Below are 23,805 nucleotides of genomic sequence, written 5' to 3'. Positions count from 1 at the left end.
CAAATGCAGATTGGGTGATCGCTTTGCGGAACACCTCCGTTCAATTCGCATGCGTGACCCTGAGCTTCTGGTCGCCTGTCACTTGCACTCCCACTCTGACCTCTCTGTTCTTGGCTTCTTACATGGTTCCATGAAGTTCAACGTAAGCTCGAAGAACAACACCTCATCTTTTGATTAGGCACTTTACAATCTTCTGGACTCAACTTCGAGTTCAGCAATTTCAGACCATAACTTATGCCCCTATTTTTTCACATGGCAGCTGTTGATGATTCTGCCATTCCCATTTACACCTCTTCTGGACTCATCTTTTGTTTCTTTGCTTGTCCCATTACCATCTCCTTTTGCTTTGTACTATTATACTTTTTGTCATTTAATCACTCCCTGCCTTCCATCCTATCACAGAACTATTCTTTTGTCCTTTTCTCCCCTCTCCCTGTCCCTGCACTTGCTTAAAATCTGTTACGTCTAAGTTTTTCCAGTTCTGATGAATGGTCATCGACCTGAAACATTAACTCTGATTTTCTCTCCACAGATGATGCTGAGTATTTCCAGCATTTTCTGTTTTTATTTCAGATTTCCAGCATCCGCAGTATTTTGTTTTTGTATGAAATTTGTAAAAGTTGCCTAGATGTGTTCATCCTTTGGAATTCAGCCCTCCCTAGGACTGGAAAAAGGTCTGGAAAAGTTGCATGACTTGAACATGAGCATGAATGTAATCCCGGCCATTGTACTAATGGACCAAATTACCTAAAAGTATAAAAGCTTAGAAATACAGTTATTAGATGTCAGCATGTAGACACTGATAAGAGTATTGTGAAATTTTTAAAAAAGGAGGGTTATGCTGACATAGTTAGATGAGGAAGGATGGGAAGAGGTCAAGTGGAGCATAAATGCTGGCATGGGCAGGTTGGGCTGAATGGCCTGTTTCTGTGTTTTATAATCTATGTAATTCTATATGTAATTAAAGATTAGCACAAAATGCATCTAAACTGTAGCTTAACGAAATGTAAATAGTGGTAGGCATAGAACTGCGTCAGCTGCTAATCAAGAAAATGAATGTGAAAATATGCACAAAAGACTCACTTATTAAATATGCCCAATATCATTATCAAACTGATGTGATGACCTAACACAATCTTCACATTAATGGAAGCACTCCCAATTATACACTGTGATTCCTTAAAAGAACTGCAGGGAAGTACACAGAAAATAAAAATCAAGACGACTGATGCCTTTATTTTTAACCCATGCAAAAAACTCTGCACACTTGCCATCGTCACCATTGTTCCCCTTAGCCCCTTGCTCAGGCAGAATCAGGTTGCTCTCTACGGTTTTCAACCCAGAGCTGAGCTTCAATCTTATCCATTATGAAGCGTGCTTACTTCCACCTCTGCAACAGACTGCCTCTGTCTCGCCCTCACTGTCAGTAAAACCCTTATCCAAGTCCTCATAACCTCAAGCCTTGACTTCTTCAATGCTTTCTTTAGTGATGTTCCAACTTCTATGAATTCCAAATTATCCACAACTGACTGTCCACCTCATGTCCTGCACTAAGGCCCACTCTTCTAAACTTCCCGCAAAGACTTGGCACCAGCATAGCCTGCACTCCTTTAAGTTCTTTGGGATGTTTTTCGACAATTTAGATGAACAAATAAGGTGTTACATAACTGGAAGATGTTGCTTTTATTAATGGCCTTATGAATCAACTATTGTTTGATCGATCAATGTCCTGGTGCCACCATCGGCCTTATATACCTTTTGTGCACTAATTCTGTGGATTAGGCAGAGGTCTCAGTAACCAGAGCTTTATTCCTGGGTCACATTGTCCAGGAGTTAACCATCTAATCTTTCATCAACTTTGAATAGATCAGGAATACATGATGATCTCAGTAGGTAGGAGTAGGTAGGTAGGTAGGTAGGTAGGTAGGTAGTAGGTCACCCATTTTTACTTTCTACCATCTGTTCCTGCAGATCCACTATGGTAGCAGAATGCACAGCAGGAGGAAGATTATTATTATGATGATGATAACATTAAGGAGGAGGAGAAGGCGAAAAAGGACATCGGGAGTTTTTTCTCCTTTGTCAAGTATAGAGATGATGGTGATGAGGAGCAAGAGGGGGAAACCAGTCCACTTTGAAATTTTCTGCTCTCCAATGTCTTTTGCAGCTGTTAACAAGGACTCCTCTGAGTGGATGTTGTCCACATGTTCTGGCCCCTGCATTTCAGGATCTTCTGGAGCCAGCATCTCCTTTTAAGCCACATCAAACCACAGCCCTTCCTGATAGGTACAGCAGGGGTTGACAATTGTGGAAACGCTATGTGGTGCATACTGTAGAGCTCCATCCGACTTATCTATCGGTAGCGTGCTTTCAGATAGCCACCCAATGGACCTCTCAATCTCCAGCCTGATCGCTCCTCTCCTCTTTTGTGTTCATATTACTTGGAATGGGGTCATCGGCTATGGCAACAGCTGTGCCTTGTCACCCAGTAGCCATTTGGTGATATCATAGAATAATAAAATCATAAAATGATACAGCACAGAAAGATCAATTCGGCTCCTTGTGTCTGTGCTGGCTCTTTGAAAAAGCTATCCAATTCGTCTCACTCCCATGCTCTTTCCCGACAGCTCTGCAGATTTTTCCACTTCAACTATTTATCCAATTCCACACAACCATTCTGGCACACTGCTGTTGTTCATCGGAAAGGCTAGAAACTTGGCACAGACCTGGATATTCCAGGTCTCATTCCTTTATTGTCGTTGGGTCAAAATCCAGGAATTCCCTATCTACCTGCACTATGCAAGCACTTTCATCACATAGACTGCAGCAATTCAAGAAGGTGGCCCACCATCAATGTAACCTCGAAGCTGCATGGTCATGGTCCTGCGCAGGCTACTCACCAGCTTCTCCATTGTAAATACTTCGCACGTGCGGAATTTTAAAGGGTCCACACAATAAAAGAAACAGGGCGCGCAGAATAAAGCATAGCTTACAGGGAACATTGCCCACCACCATTTTCTCAAGAGAAACTAGGGCGAGGCAATACATGCTAGCCTTGCGACTGACGCCCATATCCCATAAGTTAATATAAAAACAAACACAGATAAAATAAAATACAACAAACGTATGCATTAAATAGAATCTTTTTTAACCATCTTCATAATTAGTTAATTATTCATTCAAACCAGTTTTTGATACATTTACACAATTCGTTTCCCAATTTATTATAATCATAATGTGCACAGATAAAATCGTACCATGACTGTAGCGTGACGGAGAAGCAGTTCTTGGCCTGGCCCTTGAACATTTATCAAAGGATGAGCATGATAGCGATGATGTATACTTTTTCTCTGACTGACTTCTGTCACACTAATAAAAACAAAAAATGCTTTATAATTATAATGCTGACATTTTTATATTATTTTTCAAAATTTTGACAAACAAAATATCTATGATGCAAACAGGCTAATCTCTGCTTCAATTTTCATGCCTCAAACTAAGGAACCCTACTGCTCAATGAATTATCTTGTTGGTGATCTGTGCAACAAGATTATGACCTGATGTGATAACTTACTGGTATTGCAATAAGAGTTACATTTTTAAAAGAGAGTAATATCCTAACAGATAGGTCCAATCTCACTTGTACGAAGCAAGTACATCTTCCAGCATCACAATATTTTGTATTACAGTATTGTCTCTCTAAACAACGGCATCAAAAAGGTCATCAGAAAATATGTTGTTTTGGCCAGTACATTTTCTCCATGTACAATAATTATTTCATTTCTTTTCCAATGACACAAAAAGAGATAATTTATTTTAGTGCCACTTTTTCTATTATCTTCATAACAAATTCCACACTTTAGAAAGGATGTCAAGGCCTTGGAGAGGGTATAGAGGATATTTATTAGAATGGTACCAGGGATGAGGGACTTCAGTTATGTGCAGAGACTAGAGAAACTGGGATTGTTCTCGTTGGAGCAGAGAAGTTCAAAATCATGAAGGTTTTTGAGACAGTAAATAAGGGAGAAACTGTTTCCAGTGGCAGAAGGGTCAGTAACTAGAGGACACAGATTTAAAGTAATTGACAAAAGAGTCAGAGGTGATGCAGAGAGTTATTATATGGAATGCACTGCCTAAAAGGGTAGTGCAAGCAGATTTAATAGTAACTTTCAAAATGGAATTGACAAATACTTAAAAGGAAGAAACTTGTAGGGCTATGGGGATAGAGCAGGGGAATGGGACTAATTGAATAGTTCTGTCAAAGAGCTGGCACAGGAATGATGGGCCGAATGGCTGTAAGATTGTATAGTTCTATGTACCGTGAAAATATACTCATGTGAAGTTTGATTAGCTCTCAATCTTAATGCAAAATAATCTATTACACTGAGCAGCAATATTGTGCACTTATACTGACTATGATCCAGATGTCTAGATTTTTCACCTAGATTTTTTACTTTAAGGTTGTGAAATGTGGAACCCACAACTGCCTGATTCAGAGCTGAAAGTACTACCGCTGAGTGAAGGCTGGAGCTCATACCGCTAGGTAATATCTCAATAGGAGTTCCCTATTATAAAGATATATTTCACAGTTATGCCTAGAGCTGCGCATTTGTACCACGAGATGGATATAAACTTCGGAAGCTGAAGATACTCGTACTTATACCTACAGCAGTACTCTTTAGGCAGCCTTAAAGCTCTAAGTCACCTCATTAATCTTCCTGCTGGATCGTAGTAAGTACGGAACAACTACTCATCATTTTCCTTGCTTTAGTTACCCACTTTTTTTCAGCTTAACTAAATGAGTCATGAAACTTTTCTGATTGTTTTTCTCATTTCAAGATCAATTTTGCAGGCTCTTTCTGCTATTTTCCCTTGCCCCACAGGACCGGAGTTTCTTCATCCAGGGACTCCTCTGTGTCGGTACCTAAATAGTTCTTATCTGAATGCTTTCTTTAGCAGAAGCTAAAGCTCTGGCTTCTGTTTCTCAGTTTTGTGTGCCGCTTACCTATGTTTTTTTCATTCCTCTGTGAGTTTCACTACTTCTGTAGCTGCATCCCTTGGTTAGTCTTTTTGTACGCAGTTGGCATTTATTAGCTTAATAACATGCAGTTTCCAACATGCACTACTTTTGGGAGGAGGGGATGCATCTTTTTTGTTTCTTTGCTTTTGAATGTACTCAGGGAAATTTGATGTTTCCTGATTGTTGCCAACACCATTGGAGATCCACTAGCCTTATGTTATAAATTATTGAGCGAAAAAAACGAGGTGTGAAATTTGTGAAGACTGCATTGAAGAATCTATCTAACATATTTTCTGCATCCTGATCTAGTCTTTCTTCTAAACGTAAGCTTTTAAATGGACTTATTTGGTCTTTCATAGGCAATCTACTTTGTTTTTCAATTGACCTCTCAACTTTTAATATGCCTTTTAGTTAACCTCAACTGACTTTTGTATGAATCCCAGTCCTCGCTCCTCCAGTACCTCACCCAAGGTGCTCTTCTTCGATCTCAAAAAGAGAAAAGCACTTACAAAATGTCATTAATTATTACTTAAAACATAAAAAGGTAGGGAACTGAAGCAAGGGGAGAAGAAAATGGTAATTGTTCCAAACTTGTCTTGACACAGTATTGATGGGCTATTTAGTCATGAGAGACATAACAGCCAGTACGGCCCTGTCCTCACCCAACATTCACAAATGCATGCTTTCAGCAGGGTGTTACTAGATCAGCAGGGGGAATCTTGGAAGACTTTCTCCTCCCTAAAACAAGAGGCAAGAGGCCAATTTTTGGCATAGTTGGGAACAGCTAACAAAACACAAACTACAGATTGAACCTGGGATCTTGCTAATCTCACTGCGTGAACTAGCTGAATCATTGGAGAGCCTCCTTCATGTCTTTATAGTTTATTACATGTGTATCAATCTTTTAACAGCAATATAACACTGCTACTGACAGTAAAATGATTTAAATGGAAACAAGAAACCAAAGGGATCAATAGTAAAAAGACATTTTTAGTGCATTGCCCCCTCCTTTTCCTCTTCTGCATAATTCTCTTTAATGACATCGATGTATGCATGGGGATAGCATCTAGATCTATTGCTCCACCACTGTATGTGCTGTCTGATATTCAGACATGGATGAATGAAATCTTTCTCCAACTTAATACCGGCAAGACTGCAGCTATTCGGTTTGCCTCCCTCCCGAGCTGCTTGCTCAGGTTGAACCCACTGCGTCCAATCCCGGTGCCTTGTTTGATCTTGAGCTCAGTTTCAAACCCCATATTCTATCAACTGCCAAGACTGATTAGCATCCATTTTTGCCTTAGAGGTGCACCTTGGCACACTTTACTATATCAAAACCAATATATATATATATTAGTTGTTAATATTGGCAAGATCAAGGCCATCCTGTTCAGGTCCAGTTTAAAACTTTACATCCTATTCCCTGATTCCATCCTCACCAGTGCTTTGTCTGGCCATGAGCTGAGCTTCAAAACCTATCCATGTCCTCTCCCGAGACTGTCTCTTTCTACTTTTCTTCACTCACTGCAGCTGGAACTCTCAAAGCCTTTGTCCACTCCCTGCTTGACTCTTCCAATGCTTTCCTCTCAATCTCCTTAGCTCCACCTTGCGTAAACTCCAATTTATCCAATACTCTGCTATTCACACTCATCTATTCACAGGCCTTGAATTCCTCACTGCTCCTGAGCTCCAGCTCATTGATTTCACAATCCTTTGTTCGTGTGTGCAAAGCCCTACACGGCCTTGCCACCCTACCTCTGAAATTTCTATTGGTCCTATGTCCACTCCCCTGTCTCCGTCCCACTATCAATAATTGTTAAGGTGTTAAACCCCTAAACTCCTCCATCTCTCCTAACCGTCAAAAGCCTCCTTCTAACTAAACCAATGCTTTCAGCCACCTCCCCTAATACTTACTGCGTGATAAATGAGAGATTGTTAAAGTAAGAAATTATTAAATTCTATAAATATATTTCTATAGCGTTTAAATCAATTCAAAAATACTTACAGGTTCTATCATAAAAGAACTCTTGCAAATTGAATCTGACTTGCGTGGGGATGGATGTTGCATATCATCTAAACAAAGCTCGTGTAAACACTTCCTGCAGTAGGGAGAAAGCGATCTTGACCTGGTTGGTATTACTGGCTTCTTGCGTTCCTTTTCAGATCTTCTTTCAGTGCACGATTTTCCTATCAGGTTAAATGATTTTGCACACCTTGGTCTTCTAAATTGATTCTCTTTTTTTCCACTTTCTGACTGTGAAACAAATAAGGTTTGCCAAAACCAAAGCTGTGACTTTACAAAACGGACTTTTTATATATTCTTTCTTCTTAGGCCCTGAATATCCTTGGACTTTCTGCCATAACTTAATCGGAGGTGCGACGAAAACCTAATTTACGTGCATAAATGTGGGTTTACACCACATATCTGACAAAGCTACAGTTAATCCAATTAAATTATGTTGGATTACATGGATAATTTGGTTATGGATTTGCTGTATTATAAAACTAATGCACATGAGTTACTACAAATAAAACACGTGTTATTAAATATATCAGTTTTTTCAGTTTAAATTTTTTTCTAAATTCATGAATAGTTTTAAAGTTTTGACAAAAAACAGTTTTTACAATGTAGGATCTCTAAAAAAATATAGCATTTATATTAAAGACTTACCAGGCATAAACTGGAAGAAATTTTCTTTGCACATCTAGGAAAACACTCTGTAATAGTTGTTGTTGTGGAAAACTCCAATTTAGGTGAAATTAACTGAAATGACAAATTAAATGTTGAATTACCAGTTTAGTGTATGGAACTATTTTTTTCTTATCTCAAAATGGAAATATGTTTTAATATCTATTATATCTGCAGGTGGGGAGCCTCAGTCGCAGGGAGTGCACACCAGAAATTTATGCACAGTGCTCACAATTTTCTGACTAAAATGATTGGAAATTCATGGGCAGAATATGTTTGAATTTCTGATAAGATGTTGCTGATGGGCGAGGTTCCTTGCTGGTAGTGTGGACTCATCAAATTATTTCTTATATATTTATAATACATTGTACTATTGTTGCTATATGTAAAACGTATATTGCAGTAAATGCTGGGGCTGATAATAACAGTTTTACAGAATAGGCAGCATTTTGCAAATTATGGGGACGGTTTGTTTGAGCGCATATTGGGAAGGCACTGTGCACATCTGAAGGAGTTAGTGTGGGGCCTGTGCCATTTTCATGGCTGGGCCTCATTTACATTAATTCAGCAAGCTGCCAGGGTTAAACACGCTTCCTATAGGAAATCTGAGTGGGAAATCCACCAGGGCAGTCGATTTTAACGGGTCTACAGTGGAAAGTTAATTAAAGTGAAAGGAAGCATTAGTTTTCAGGAGCCAGCAAAAGTTTTACAGCATTTAGAGCAGCAAGGACAATAAATGTGGAAGCCTTTAAGACTCTAAACCGAAAGCAACTGGCATTAAAAATAGTGTGCCAAAGCTGCATCCAACTTTCCCTGACTGCAGCTGATGATCCCTTTAATAGATGCTCAAAATAGCCACACTGCAACTTCTACCACCCATGCTAAGTGAATTGGGTGCAGTAGGAGTAGGCCATTTGGCCTCTCGAGCCTGCTCTGCCACTCAATAAGTTCATGGCTGATCTTCTATCTCAACTCCACTTTCCTGCACTATCCCCATAATATTCAAAAATTCATCAATCTCTGTCTTGAATATATTCAACGACTGAGCATCCACAGCACGCTGGGGTAGAGAATTCCGAAGATTCACCACCCTATGAGTGAAGAAATGTCTCCTTATCTCAGTCCTGAGACTGTGACCCCTGATTCTAGACTCCCCAGCCGGGGAAAACATCCTCCCTGCATCTACCCTATCAAGCATTGTAAGAATTTTCCATGTTTCAATGAGATCATCTCTCATTCTTCTAAGCTATACAGAATATAGACCTAGTCTACTCATCTCTCCTCAAAGGACAATCGTCCCCACCCCAGGAATCAGTCTGGTGAACCTTTGTTGCACTCCCTCTATGGCAAGTATATCCTTCCTTAGGTAAGGAGACCAAAACTGTACACAATACTCCAGATGTGGTCTCATCAGGGCCCTATATAATTGCAGTAAGACATCTTTACTCATATACTCAAATCCTCTTGTAATAAAGGCCAACATATCATTTGCTTTCTTAATTGCTTGCTGTAACTGCATGTTAACTTTCAGTGATTCGTGTACCAGGTCACCCAGGGCCCTCTGAACATCAACATTTCCCAATCTCTCACCGTTTAAAAAATACACTGTTTTTCTAATTTTCCTACCAAAGTGGATAACTTCACATTTCTCCACATTACATTCCATTTGCCATGTTCTTTCCCACTCACGGAGCCTGTCTATACCCCCCTGAAGTCTCTTTGTATCTGTTAAGTATCAAATAACTCCACAAGGCTAAGTACGATGAGCTAGTTCAGGCATGACCTTACTCCAGTTTATTTATTCTCAAAGTGAGGATTCAACATGGCTGCCAACGTTATATACACGGCTTGCACGTGTCTGCCAGCGACCATTAGGACTCTGACAGGCACGCCCTCTGGTGGCAGGTAAAACCCAGTTAACATACATAACAGCATCCTCCTCACAACTTACATTCCCACCTTGCTTTGTATCATCAGCAAACTTGGATATATTACATTTGGTCCCCTCATCCAAATCAGTGATATAGATTGTGAATAGCTGAGGCCCAAGCACTGATCCTTACAGTATCCCACTAATTACAGTCTGCCAACCTGAAAATGACCCGTTTATTCCTATTCTCTGTTTTCTGGTCATTAACCAATCCACAATCCATGTTAATATATTATCCCTAATCCCATGAGCTCTAATTTTTTTTAATAACCTTTTGTGTGGCACCTTATTGAATGCCTTCTGAAAATCCAAATACACTACATCAACTGGTTCCCCTTATCTATTCTGCTAGTTACAACCTCAAAAAGCTCTAACAGGTTTGTCAAACATGATTTCCCTTCCATAAAACCATATTGACTCTGCCCAATCCTATTATTATTTTCTAAGTGCCCTGTTACCACGACCTTAATAGATTCTAGCGTTTTCCATACTACTGATGCAAGGCTAATTAGTCTGTAGTTTCCCGTTTTCTCTCTCCCTCCTTTCTTAAATAGTGGGGTTACATTTGTTGCCTTCCAAACTGCGGGAACCTTTCCAGAATCCATGGAATTTTGGAAGATGACAACCAATGCACCCACCTCCTTCAAAACCCTAGGATGTAGGCCATTAGGTCCAGGGGATTTATCAGTTTTCAGTCCCATTAATTTGTCCAGTATTATTTTTTTTACTAATACTAATTTCTTTCAGTTCCTCATTCTCGCTAGACCCTTGGTTCTCACTATTTCCGGGAGGTTTTTTGCAACTTCGTCTGTGAAGACAGACACAAAGTATTTGTTTAATTTCTTTATTCCCAGTATAATTTCTCCTGTGGCAACCTGTAAGGGACCCAGTTACTTTCGCTAATCTTTTCCTTTTTACATACCTATAGTCTGTTTTTATGTAATGGTGGTAATCCAGCTGGTTGAGATACATATGGCATCAACTGTTATAGCTAGGTCATCTGACTGCTATTATCATATATTCATAAGGCTCGCACCTATTTCTGGGGGACACTCTGACTCGAACTCCTGGAAATTGGAACCAATGCAAACCAAGCTGAGCGACAGCGGCGGAGTGGTGGTGATGTCACTGCACATGTGCGTCACCACGCTCTCTTCCCACCGTTAAAGTGGGGAGAATCGAGGATTTTTTAGCATCGGCCAGTGGGCCACCAGGAAGAGTTTCGGTTGGGCCAATGGCCTGGCACCCAAGAGGGGGTGCCAGACTGCCTGTTGGCGGCCCGGCCGAACCTGGGACATTAATTTGCCGGTCAATCAGGAAATCAGCCGGCAAAAATAAAAACATGGCGGCCACGGCAGTGCACCCTCCCCTTGAAGCGACAGTGCGCTGCCGTGCCACACACAGACAGGAGAAGGTGCACCAACAGAGAAAGCTGTCGGGGGCACCACGCGGTGGATCGATTATTTTTTTTATGTGAATTTGGGTGGGTGTGTTCTGGAGGTGCGGGAGAGCGGTGGTGCTCGTTTTGATGACGAGCTTGCGGCAGTTGGCAGCAACGGGGCAGAAGTGGGGACTGGCTAAAAAATCGGCGAGCTAAATTTGGGTCGGGGCACCCTCGACTGCATTGCGCCGGCCACTCGATTCTGCCGCATGGCCGCTACAAAACGGCAGTAACGGGCCTTATTCGAACCCTGAATTTTGGCCCCCAAGTGTCCAAATGCTTCACAAACATAAAAATCATCAATAATATTTGCCATTATTAAAATATGCAAGAAAAGTGTTGAATTACAGGAACTTATTTTTAAACACAAGATCATAAAAATTAGAAGCAGGAGTAGGTCATACAGCCCCTCGAGGCTACTCCGCCATTCATTAAGATCATGGCTGATCTTCGAACTCAGCTCCACTTTCCCGCCTGATCGCCATATCCCTTGATTCCTCTAGAGTCAAAAAATCTATCTATCTCAGCCTGGAATATACTCAATGACTCAACATGCACTGCCATTTCGGGTAGAGAATTCCAAAAATTCACAATCCTCTGAGTGAAAAAATTCCTCCTCATCTCAGTCTTAAATACCTGACCCCTTATCCTGAGACTATGCCCCTTAGTTCTGGACTCTCCAGTCAGGGGAAACAACCTCTCAGCATCTACCCCTCAGAATCTTATATGTTTCAATGAGTTCACCTCTTATTCTTCTAAACTCCAAAGAGTATAGGACCAATCTACTCAATCTCCACTCATAGGACAACTCTCTAATTCCAGGAATCAATCTAGTGAACCTTTTTGTTGCACCGCCTCTAAGGCCTTCCTCAGAGAAGGAGACCAAAACTGTGCACTGTATGCCAGGTGTGGTCTCGCCAAAGCCCTATACAATTGTAACAAGATTTCCTTACTCTTGTACTCCAACTCCCTTAAAGGCCAACATGCTATTTGCCTTCTTAATTGCTTGCTGTATCTGCATAGCTCTCTGTGTGCCTGTACGAGGACACCTTCATCTCTCTGAGCACCATTTAAAAAATATTCTGCTTTTCTATTCTTCCCACCAAAGTGAATAACCTCACATTTCCCCATATTATACTCCATCTGCCACCTTATTGCCCACTCATTTAATGTGTCTATATCCCTTTGCATGGTCCTTGTGTCCTCTTCACAGCGTGCAGTCCCACCTAGCTCTATATCGTTAGCAAACTTGGATACATTACACTTGGTCTCTTCATCCAAGTCATTAATATAAATTGTAAATAGCTGAGGGCCTAGTACTAATCCTTGCGGCACCCCACAAGTTACAGCCTGCCAACGAGAAAATGACCTGTTTATCTCTACTCTATGTTTTCTGTCCGTTAACCAGTCCTCTATCCATGCTAATATATTACCCCCAACCCCATGCACCCTTATCTTGCATACAACCTTTTATGTGGCATCTTATCGAATGCCTTTTGGAAATCCAAATATCCTACATCCACTGTTTCCCCTTGATTTACCCTGCTAGTTACATCATCAAAAAACTCTTAATAAATTTGTTAAACACAATTTCCCTTTCATAAAACCATGTTAACTCTGCCTAATCATATCATGATTTTCTAAATGCCCTGTTACCACTTCCTTAATAATGGATTCCAGCATTTTCCTGACAATTGATGTGAGGCTAACTGGCCTGTAGTTCCAGTTTTCTCTCTGATTTAAAGATGTAAATATCTGCCATACTGATATAAAAGTTTAACTGATGCAATGTAACTATACGTTCAGAAGTTATTAATTGTGGTTGGGTACTGTGATTTGGAACTGTACTCTCTTCCCGAAGTTCTGTCTTACATAGCCTCTCTTATTGCTGTTTGCTGTCACATATTTGTCAACTGTTTATGTTCAATTTGAAAAGTCTAGAGGGCCGAAAATGCCTGAAAGCGGCAGCCTAGCTGGAAGTCGGCATTTCAACCAATTGCACTATGTTGGTCCCACTACTGCCCCCTATATCTTATATATCCAGTATGAGCACAGCGGATTGAATGGCCTCCTTCTCTGCTATAATTTTGATGATTCTACAAACAGTGAAATATACTGGAAGAATTCTAACATATTATCTGCTGGAATCGGCAGGGCCACATTATCAGTGTCAGTGACCAGTGAAGGGCTGCTTACAGCCCATTGTGAACCTTCCCAGCATGCGGGGGAGGGGGCAGCAGGGCACTGAGCTCAGGGGAATTGATGCCAAAGGTGCCAGGAGTCAAAGAACAAAGGTACCCAAAATTGTTTTAATTTTAATGCAGCCTCTCATTCAGCACTCACTCCAAATAGGTGCTACACAGCTGGGATGCTGCTTAGACTCTCCAGCCACATTGGGGCAGCTGATTAATTAATTTAGGATTATTCATGCATCAAATGAATCTGCTGCAAAGCTTTTTCAAAGGCTTCCATAGCCCTTTTGAAATTGTGATGCCCATGTCACTCCAGTTTCTTGGCTTTAGCCTTAATGCTGTTTATTTTTTGCAATTTGGGTATTGTTAAATGGATCCACGGTCATGGTTGAAAGACAAAGTTTAAGCCTAGATCATAGCTATACAACTGCAAATTCTTATATATTGAAATGACTTAACTTTATAAAGCACAAGGTACAATAAAAAAATTATAAACTAATCACTAAATGCTGATCGTTATCAAATGAAAATTGTGCTTACAAAAACTGTTGAACATCTTTTCATCAGCACTTCTCTATCCACTCCAGGGTATGAGGGAGTTAACTTTGGCTCAGGGAACAAGAAATTTCTAGTATTGTCTTCATAGTTTGCTAATGTTTCATTCACTACAACCAGAAAATGAAAATACCATCAGTCTTTTGACAAAATGCCACAGAATACTTTTAGCGTCTTCTGTCGTCAAGGGGCCGAAATTCAGGCACGCCAGAAAGCTGGAGCACCAACGATTTTTTTACCTGATTTTTCCCACCGGGAGCGATGAGGCGGCCTTCAGATCGATTGTTGGCACTTAAAATCTTTTTTGACGTCGGACCAGAAGTCGGTCATAATGGGGGCGGAAGTGTGGTGGTAAGTCATGCTGAGGGACGGAAGTTGGGGCGGGATTGGGATAGACTACCAAGTCGGCGCTATTTTGAACATTGCCGTCCTTTAGTTTTTGAGCGGTGTCGGGGGCCGCTCCTCCTGTTTTCCCACCACAACTTGCACGGGCCGACCCCTTACTGACCGGCAGTGACCCCTTCCTGAAATTGTCCTGCAGGAAATTGCCCCTTTCGAAAATTGCCCTGTGGGAGTGGCACCGCCGCTGGTCAGTGCCCCCGACAGCTTTTTCTGTTGGTGCCCTTTCTGTGGCTTGACGGCATGGCCACCCTTAAAGGGGAGGTGGCGCTGCCGGCGACTCCATCTTATTTATTTTTTCATCCGACTGCCGAAACCCTTCCTGGTGGCGCAGTGTTTGCCACTAAAGTGGCTACAGAGTTCTCAGTGTCCCACCCCTTTAACTGAAGGGGAAGGACGTTGTGACGCGCCAGCGCGATGACGTCATCAGTGTGGCGCTGATGACTTATAGCATTGGCCACTAAGACCCGCCCCCACGTTAAGGGCAGCTACTCTGACCTGACCTCACCTCCGCCCCGATGAGGAGGCTACTTCCGCCCCACTCTCACAAAAAGCACGAAGTGCTGAATTTCTCTGGTTTGGCCGTCCCATGCATTGGGGCGGTCAGAACATTTCAAGAACAGTAGGTGCGACTTGTTTCGGGCTGTGGGCAATTTCGGACAGATTTGTGTGAAAGCTCAGGGTTGATATCCTAACAGTTGACAATTTTATGCCAACTTAAACTATTTGGCTACTTACTGCCACCCATTAGCGGCAGATTCCTGAAAAGAAAATGGCAGACACCGTTCGAACACTCGTCTTTGGCGCAGGACTCGGCGGCTGCCATTTTGGTGAGGACCAAAGTGCTGGTGATAGCCCTGGAGATGCAAATATGGAGAGTGTGACATCGCTGACCTAACGCCACGCTCTGCGAACTTGGACCTTTGTGCTGAGTTTAGCGATGAGTCCTAAACTCGCTCTTAAAAGCGAGCGTGCAGCAGACTGACAGAGATGCTGTCAGCACTTCCTAAAGGGTCATACACATCTTTCAGATAAGCTTGCATTTAAGCTTTTGGACTGGATTTTTAATATTTTATTGAAATAGTAGCTTGGTGCAATACATGTTAAAAGTTTTTAAAGTGCCCAACGAGTGCAGGGAGTTCTGTAGGACTCGTGTAAAGTCTTTGGATGGTAAAGGAAAGCCTCTGCGAAGGGAGAAAATGCTGGAAATACTGATCGGGTCTGACATCATCAATGGAGAGAGAAACAGAGTTTGCGTCTCAGGTTGAGATGCTGCCTGACCTGCTGAAGAGCTATGGAAGAACAAACAGCCAGTTTGGTTATGGGCCCTTTCTTCAGCCAATTTATAGCCATAAAGTCTTGTCTATTCTCCCCACTGATGCTAAGTGACATGCTAAGTGTTTCTAATTTCAGATTTCCAGCTTTTTGTTCACTTTATTTGCTGCAGCAGACATAATTTGCTTTTGTGTTCCTTTAACCATCTGGTCTTGCTATACACATTGATGGCATGTGAATAAATAACCATACTATTTGCTTTTGATAATATACCAGTTATAATGCAGGTTTAGAATCCCACAAGTGGCCAGTCTGCAGGTTCTATTTCTATCAAAAACTTTGTGTGAGATGTGGACTTCCTGCCCATGAACCTTGTTCTTATGGTTTTTTGTAGTGGGTTTGTGTCAACTTTTCATTCAATTTTGTTATGGCAATTGTCAAGGTGTAGTTGCAAGCTCTTGCCAATAGGTGGCTCTGTGGCATGAGTTTCTGAAGCGTCTCTCTCCACTCTATCGCCATCTTGTGTAAATGTAAAATATCAACACTGCAAGCAACTCACTGATAATATATACTTGTGCATGAGAATTGATTGAAAAATAACTGGTGACTCTGCAGCAAAATGGTGCATATTAAACCTTGTTAACTGTCTATAGAATTAATGAGTTTTTTGCAGATCTAAAGTTGAAAACCTATGAGGTCCACTATAGCAAATTTTTAACCCCAAAAATGGGTGCAACAAGGACCAATTTCTCCCCAGCATCCTACAATGTATGTGCAACCATTGAAGCCTCACTATCGCTGTTAGAATTCCATAAGGGAAGTGATGATAATTCTCAAAGATTTCGCAAATTCACCAGTTGGCAACTGACAATAACAGGCATTCTTTTAAAGATTGTTGTGTTTTTAAAGCAAAATGTCGTCTAAAAAATGTAACAAAAAAATTGGTGAGAAGACGCTTAAAATGTGATTGGGTGAGGCATTGAGGGTTATGATACTCAAGTGGTTATGGTACTGGGTTAGTAATCAAATATTGGGAAAACTGAAAAGTGACTTCAACCCACCACAAATTCTGTTCCCTGGCCACTGACTCCATCTCTCTCCCTGACCACTGACTGAAGCTGAACCAGACCCTCAACAACCTTCGCATTCTGTTTGACTGAGATGAGCTTGCGACCACATATCCACTCCATCACCAAAACAGCCTACTTCCACCTCTGTAGCATCGCCCGTCTCCGTACCTACCTAGGTTCATCTACTACTGAAACCCTTATCCATGCTTTTGTTATCTCTAGACTTGACAATTCCAATGCTCTCCTGGTCGGCATCCCATCTTCCATAAACTTGAGCTCATCCAAAACCCTGCTGCTCACACCCTAACTCATACCAAGTCCCGTTCTCCCATCACTGATCTACATTGGCTCCCAGTCCTGCAAAGCTTTAATTTCAAAATTCTCATCCTTGTTTATAAATCCCTCTCTCCATGGCATTTAGCTGCCTAGGCTCTAAGATCCGGAATTTCCTCCCTAAACCCCTTCACCTCTCTACCCCTCCTCTTTTAAGACACTCGCTAAAACCTACCTCTTTGACCAAGCTATTGGTCACCTGTCCTTATGTGGCGTGGTTTCAAATTTTGTTTGATAATACTCCTGTGAAGCACCTTGAGTTAGTTTTACTACATTAAAGGTGCTATATAAATGCAAGTTGTTGTTGTAGAAGTCGTTAGTTCAAGTTTTAGCAGTAAATTGATAGAGTCATCAATAGTGCCATGAAGTGACACCGACTCATCGATTATATGCTCAGTTTGGGCTCTGCCAGAACCGCTTGGCTCCTGACTTCATCACAACCAAGATCTCGATATGGATGCAAAACTGAATGCCGGAAGATAGATCGAGGTAGTTGCCCTGGACAGCATTGGAATGAGTCCTAACAAAACTCAGGTCAATGAAGATGAAAGGGGAGATCCTCCAGCAGCTGGAGTCATATTGACAGAGGAAGATAGTTGTGATTGCCGGGGACTATCATTACAGCCCCAAAACATCATTGCATGATTTCCTTCGTAAAGCATCTTCAGCCCAGCCAACTTTAGCTGCTACACAAAAATCTTTCCTCCATCATAAGGTCGAGTGAGGATGCTCGCTGATAATTCCACGTGTTCCGCTCCATTCATAGCTCTTCTGATAATATAGTCCATGCCAACAGTCAGCAAGATCTGGTTAACATCCAAATGACGGCTCAAAAGTAACAGGTAACATTTGCTCCACTTAAGTGCCAGGTAATGACCATTTTGAACAAGAGAAAGCCCAGCCATCTCTTCCTCACCTACAGTGACCACACCAACACCAAGTCTCCCATCAACATGATCTTGGGGATTGTCATTGACCAGAGGTAATTGGCCCGGACATAGTTACACCGTGGCTTCAAGAACAGTGCAGAAGCTGAATATTCTGTGATGAGTGGCACACTTCCTGATTCCTCAAAGCCTCTCCAATACTTACAAGGCTCAAGTCAGGAATGTGATGGAATACTCATTACTCGCCTGGATAGATACAGCTGCAAAAGCATTGAGAAAGTCGGACACCATGTAGAGCAGAGCAGTTCACTTGATTGGTGCCCCTGTGATTAGCCACAATATCCACCCACTTCATCAATAACGCAATATGGGAATGGTGCGTATGATCTACATGATGCATTGCAGCAACTCACCAGGATTACTTCAACAATACCTCGATTGCCAAGAAGGACATGAGCAACAAGATCATGAGAACAGCATCATCTCCAAATTCTCCTCCGACTCACATCCCATCCTGAATTTGGCATATATCACCATTCCGTTATTGATTCTGGATTACTATCCTGGAATTCCCTATCAAACATCATTATGGAAGCACCATCACCACAAGGACTGCAACAATTCAAGAAGAAGGTTCACCACTACCTTCTCCAGGAAATTGGGAATTTAAGAATATGCACTATATGGAGCCTTGCCAGTATTGCCCATATCCGGAGGACAAGTATCAAGAAAGACTGTAAACAATAAGCAATTCCATAGCCAGTCTCAGTAATCATGAAACACCTCACATGCATTGTCTGCTTCTTGGCACTCAACAGAGGTTATCTGGCATTGGTCCTCCCCTCAGGTTGTGAGCACGGAGAGGAAAACAAAGACAGAAACACACACTGTTCGTCAGGTTTTAAAGAGAGACTGTGAGAACAAACTTTTGCTTGACTTAGTAGGTTAGAAAGTTAAATGACCCACTGATTGTGGAAGGTCTAGCCACAATCTTCCAATCCTCCTTGGACATGGGGGTGGTGCCAGAGAACTGGAGGACTGCAAATGTTACATCCCTGTTTAAAAAAGGGGAGAGGGATAAACCCAGTAAATACAGACCAGTAAGCCAAATGTTGTTGGTGGGGACATTTTTAGAGACAATAATCCGGGACAAAATGAATTGGCATTTAGAAAAGTATGGGCTAGTAAATAAAAGTCAGCGTAGATTTATTAAAGGCAAATCGCGTTTGACTAACTTGATCGAGTTCTTGTTGTGGGTTGATGTTGTGTATCTGGACTTTCAAAAGACAAAGTACCATAGACTTGTTAGCAAAATGAAAGCCCATGGGAATAAAGGGCAGCATGGATACAAAATTGTTTAAGGGACAGAAAGCAGAGAGTAGTGGTGAATGGTTGTTTTTCAGACTGGAGGGAAGTATACAGTGGTGTTTCCCAAGAGTCGGTGTTGGGACCACTGCTCTTTTTGATATATATTAATGACATGAACTTGGGTATACAGGGCATAATTTCAAAGTTTACAGATGATATGAAACTCAGAAATGTAGTAAACAAGGAGGCGATAGTAACAGATTTCAGGAGGACATAAGCAGACTGGTAAAATGGGCAGACACAAGGCAGATGAAATTTAACGCAGAGAAGTGTGCAGTGATACACTTTGGTAGGATGAATGAGGAGAGACAATATGAACTAAAATGTACAATTTTCAAAAGGGGATTCAGGAAGAGAGAGATGGGGGGGTGTACATACACAAAACTTTGAAGGTGGCAGGATAAGTTGAGAAGGGTATTAAAAAGCATATGGGATCCTTGGCTTTATTAACTGAGAAATAGAGTATAAAAGCAAGTAAGTTATGCTAAACCTTTAAATACTGGTTAGACCTCAGCTGGAATATTTGGCTTGAAATCCCAGCCTCGTCGGGTCCGTACAGAGTGTGTACGGACCAGGCTAGGCCGTGCAAAAAATGGTTTTCGGCGGCAATGTGCATGCGCCGAAAATCGGCTTTTCCAATCTGTCAAGTTTTGGCTTGACAGATCGAATGCATCCCCGCAGCAAGGACATTCGCGTGGGTGAGATTGAGCTTTTCGCCCATCTCTTGCCTCGCGAATGTCCTTGAAATTTTTACGCCCGGTAAAAGTAAACGCATAGCCTACTTTTACCAGTGTAAGAGTTTTAAAACGCATAAAAATTAAATTTAAATACATTTTTAAAGTAAAAACCCTATCCATTAAGATAAGTTTTTTTTAAAACCCTATTGAAACACATTAAAAAAAAATCCGAAAAATATTTTTGTTTTCTAAACCATTTAATTAACTTTAATTTCAATTAATTTTAAATATGTGTGGTGTTTTTTAAAATTTATTATGTTATGTTTGGGTGTTTTAGGGGGTTATTCTCATTGATAGTAATGGGAACTTGTAAAATCAGAATTCCCATTACTATCAATGAGAATACTACACCGTGATTGGTTGTCCAGGCCCACGTGACCCCAGCTTCTCTGTCCATATCTCGCAGGCGGGAGCGCGCTGTAATGTGCGGGAAAAGAAGGCCTCCAACCGGAATCGAAAGCGCCTCTGCGACCACCAGGTACTTTTGCAAAAAAATTTTGGGTTGGAGGTGTTCGTCCGAAGGAAGCCTCCGACCGGAATTTCAGGGCCATTGTGTTCAATTTTTGGGCACCACACTTTAGGAAAGATGTCACGTTTTGGAGAGTGTTCAGAAGAGATTTAGTAGAATAGTACTAGGGATGAGGGACTTCAGTTATGTGGAGAGACTGGAGAAGCTGGGGTTGTTCTCATTAGAGCATATAAGGTTAAGAGAAGATTTGCTAGAGGTGTTCAAAATCATGAATAGTTTTAATAGAGTAAATAGGAGAAACTTTTTCCAGTGGCAGAAGAGTTCGTAACAGAGGATACAGATTTAAGGTGATTGGGAAAAGAACCAGGGGCGACATGAGGAAATGTTTTTTTTACACTGCAAGTTTTTGTGATCTGGAATGCACTGCCTGAAGGAGCGATGAAAGCAGATTCAATTGTAACATTTAAAAGAGAATTTGATAAATACTTGAAAGGAAAAATTACCGGGCTATGGGGAAAGAGCAGGGGAGTGGGATTAATTCTACCAAATGGCTTCCTTCTATGCTGTATCATTCTATGATTCTATTATCTGGGAAAGCGTAGTGTGTTCATTGTTTTGTATTACAGTATTACACTAAGATGAGTTGAACTCATTTAACTAAGTGAGTCCGATCAGCACTGGTGCACTATGTTCAGATCTCGCCTTATGTTAGCAATATTTTCTTGGTCTTCCCTCAAAATTCTTGGGGGGGGTACTCAGACCCAAAATCTACTTCAGATCACAAGGGGCTATTATTTTTATACCCCATGGATTACGCTATTATATAGTTAGATAATGGGAAATACAGGCATAACCCTAAACACAACACACTCATTGCATTTACAGGAATGACCAGCACTGCTGTACCCAAGAGAAAATCTAAGGCAAGATCCAAATTTGTAACACACACAAGGGCCGAAATTGCCCACCGCCCGAAACGAGGTGCACCTACTGCTTTTTGTCGTTCATTACTGCGGTAATGGATGCGACGGCCATTAGAGGGAAACATAGAAACATAGAAAATAGGTGCAGGAGTAGACCATTCAGCCCTTCAAGCCTGCACCGCCATTCAATAAGATCATGGCTGATCATTCCCTCATTCTCTCCATACCCCTTGATCCCCTTAGCCGTAAGGGCCATATCTAACTCCCTCTTGAATATATCCAATGAACTGGCATCAACAACTCTCTGCGGCAGGGAATTCCACAGGTTAACAACTCTCTGAGTGAAGAAGTTTCTCCTCATCTCAGTCCTAAATGGCCTACCCCTTATCCTAAGACTATGTTTAATGGTTCTGGACTTCCCCAACATCGGGAACATTCTTCCGCATCTAACCTGTCCAGTCCCGTCAGAATGTTATACGTTTCTATGAGATCCCCTCTCATCCTTCTAAACTCCAGTGAATAAAGGCCCAGTTGATTCAGTCTCTCCTCATATGACAGTCCAACCATCCCTGGAATCAGCTTGGTGAACCTTCGCTGCACTCCCTCAATAGCAAGAATGTCCTTCCTCAGATTAGGAAAACACAATATACCAGGTGAGGCCTCTCTAAGGCCCTGTACAACTGCAGTAAGACCTCCCTGCTCCGAGACTCAAATCTCCAAGCTATGAAGGCCAACATACCATTTGCTTTCTTCACAGCCTGCTGTACCTGTATGCCAACTTTCAATGACTGATGAACCAGAACACCCAAGTCTCGTTGCACCTCCCCTTTTGCTAATCTGCTGCCATTCAGATAATATTCAGCCTTCGTGTTTTTGACCCCAAAATGGATAACCTCACATTTATCCACATTATACTGCATCTATCATGCATTTGCCCACTCACCTAACATGTCCAAGTCACCCTGCAGCCTCTTAGCATCCTCCTCACAGCTCACACCGCAACCCAGTTTAGTGTCATCTGCAAACTTGGAGATATTACACTCAATTCCTTCATCTAAATCGTTAATGTAAATTGTAAAGAGCTGGGGTCCCAGCACTGAGCCCTGCGGCACTCCACTAGTCACTGCTTGCCATTCTGAAAAGGACCCGTTTATCCCGACTCTCTGCTTCCTGTCTGCTAACCAGTTCTCTATCCACGTCAGTACATTACCCCCAATACCATGTGCTTTGATTTTGCACAACAATCTCTTGTGCGGGACCTTGTCAAAAGCCTTTTGAAAGTCCAAATACACCACATCCACTGGTTCTCCCTTGTCCACTCTGCTAGTTACATCCTCAAAAAATTCCAGAAGATTCGTCAAGCATGATTTCCCTTTCATAAATCCATGCTGACTTGGTCCGATCCTGTCACTGCTTTCCAAATGCGCTGGTATTTCATCCTTAATGATTGATTCCAACATTTTCCCCACTACGGATGTCAGGCTAACTGGTCTATAATTACCTGTTTCCTCTCTTCCTCCTTTTTAAAAAAGTGGTGTTACATTAGCTACCCTCCAGTCCATAGGAACTGATCCAGAGTCGATAGACTGTTGGAAAATGATCACCAATACATCCACTATTTCTCGGGCCACTTCCTTAAGTACTCTGGGATGCAGACTATCAGGCCCCGGGGATTTATCGGCCTTCAATCTCATCAATTTCCCTAACACAATTTTCCGCCTAATAAGGATATCCTTCAGTCCCTCCTTCTCACTAGACCCACTGTCCCCTAGTACATTTGGAAGGTTATTTGTGTCTTCCTTCGTGAAGACAGAACCGAAGTATTTGTTCAATTGGTCTGCCATTTCTTTGTTCCCCATTATAAATTCACCTGAATCCAACTGCAAGGGACCTACGTTTGTCTTCACTAATCTTTTTCTTTTCACATATTTATAGAAGCTTTTGCAGTCAGTTTTTATGTTCCCTGCAAGCTTCCTCTCGTACTCTATTTTCCCCCTCTAAATTAAACCCTTAGTCTTCCTCTGTTGAAATCTAAATTTCTCACAGTCCTCAGGTTTGTTGCTTTTTCTAGCCAATTTATATGGCTCTTCCTTGGTTTTAACACTATCCTTAATTCCACTTGTTAGCCACGGTTGAGCCACCTTCCCAGTTTTATTTTTACTCCAGACAGGGATGTACAATTGCTGAAGTTCATCCATGTGATTTTTAAATGTTTGCCATTGCTTATCCACTGTCAACCCTTTAAGTATCCTTTGCCAGTCTATTCTAGCCAATTCATGCCTCATACCGTCGAAGTTACCTTTCCTTAAGTTCAGGACCCTAGTTTCCGAATTAACGGTGTCACTCTCCATCTTAATAAAGAATTCTACCATATTATGGTCACTCTTCCTCAAGGGGCCTCGCACAGCAAGATTGCTAATTAGTCCCTTCTCATTACACATCACCCAGTCTAGGATGGCCAGCTCTCTAGTTGGTTCGTCGACATATTTATCTAGAAAATCATCTCTAATACACTCC

General features: G+C 41.7%; 1 protein-coding gene across 3 annotated transcripts in view; it reads right to left on the bottom strand.

Moving 5' to 3' along the window:
* spata6l (spermatogenesis associated 6-like) overlaps positions 1 to 23,805 on the bottom strand; it is a 145,597-nt gene that overhangs the window by 73,476 nt on the left and 48,316 nt on the right. For all 3 annotated transcript variants that reach the window (XM_070881223.1, XM_070881241.1, XM_070881231.1), the window contains exons 6-9: positions 13,813 to 13,937; positions 7,692 to 7,784; positions 7,026 to 7,274; positions 3,258 to 3,369 (exon numbers count right to left, since the gene is read on the bottom strand). In XM_070881223.1, coding sequence (XP_070737324.1) covers positions 3,258 to 3,369; positions 7,026 to 7,274; positions 7,692 to 7,784; positions 13,813 to 13,937 — 579 coding nt within the window. The remainder of the gene's footprint in view (positions 1 to 3,257; positions 3,370 to 7,025; positions 7,275 to 7,691; positions 7,785 to 13,812; positions 13,938 to 23,805) is intronic.

The sequence above is a fragment of the Pristiophorus japonicus genome, chromosome 1 (assembly GCF_044704955.1).
Source record: "Pristiophorus japonicus isolate sPriJap1 chromosome 1, sPriJap1.hap1, whole genome shotgun sequence".
NCBI classification, from domain to species: domain Eukaryota; kingdom Metazoa; phylum Chordata; class Chondrichthyes; family Pristiophoridae; genus Pristiophorus; species Pristiophorus japonicus.
This window is presented reverse-complemented; position numbering and strand designations above follow the sequence as displayed.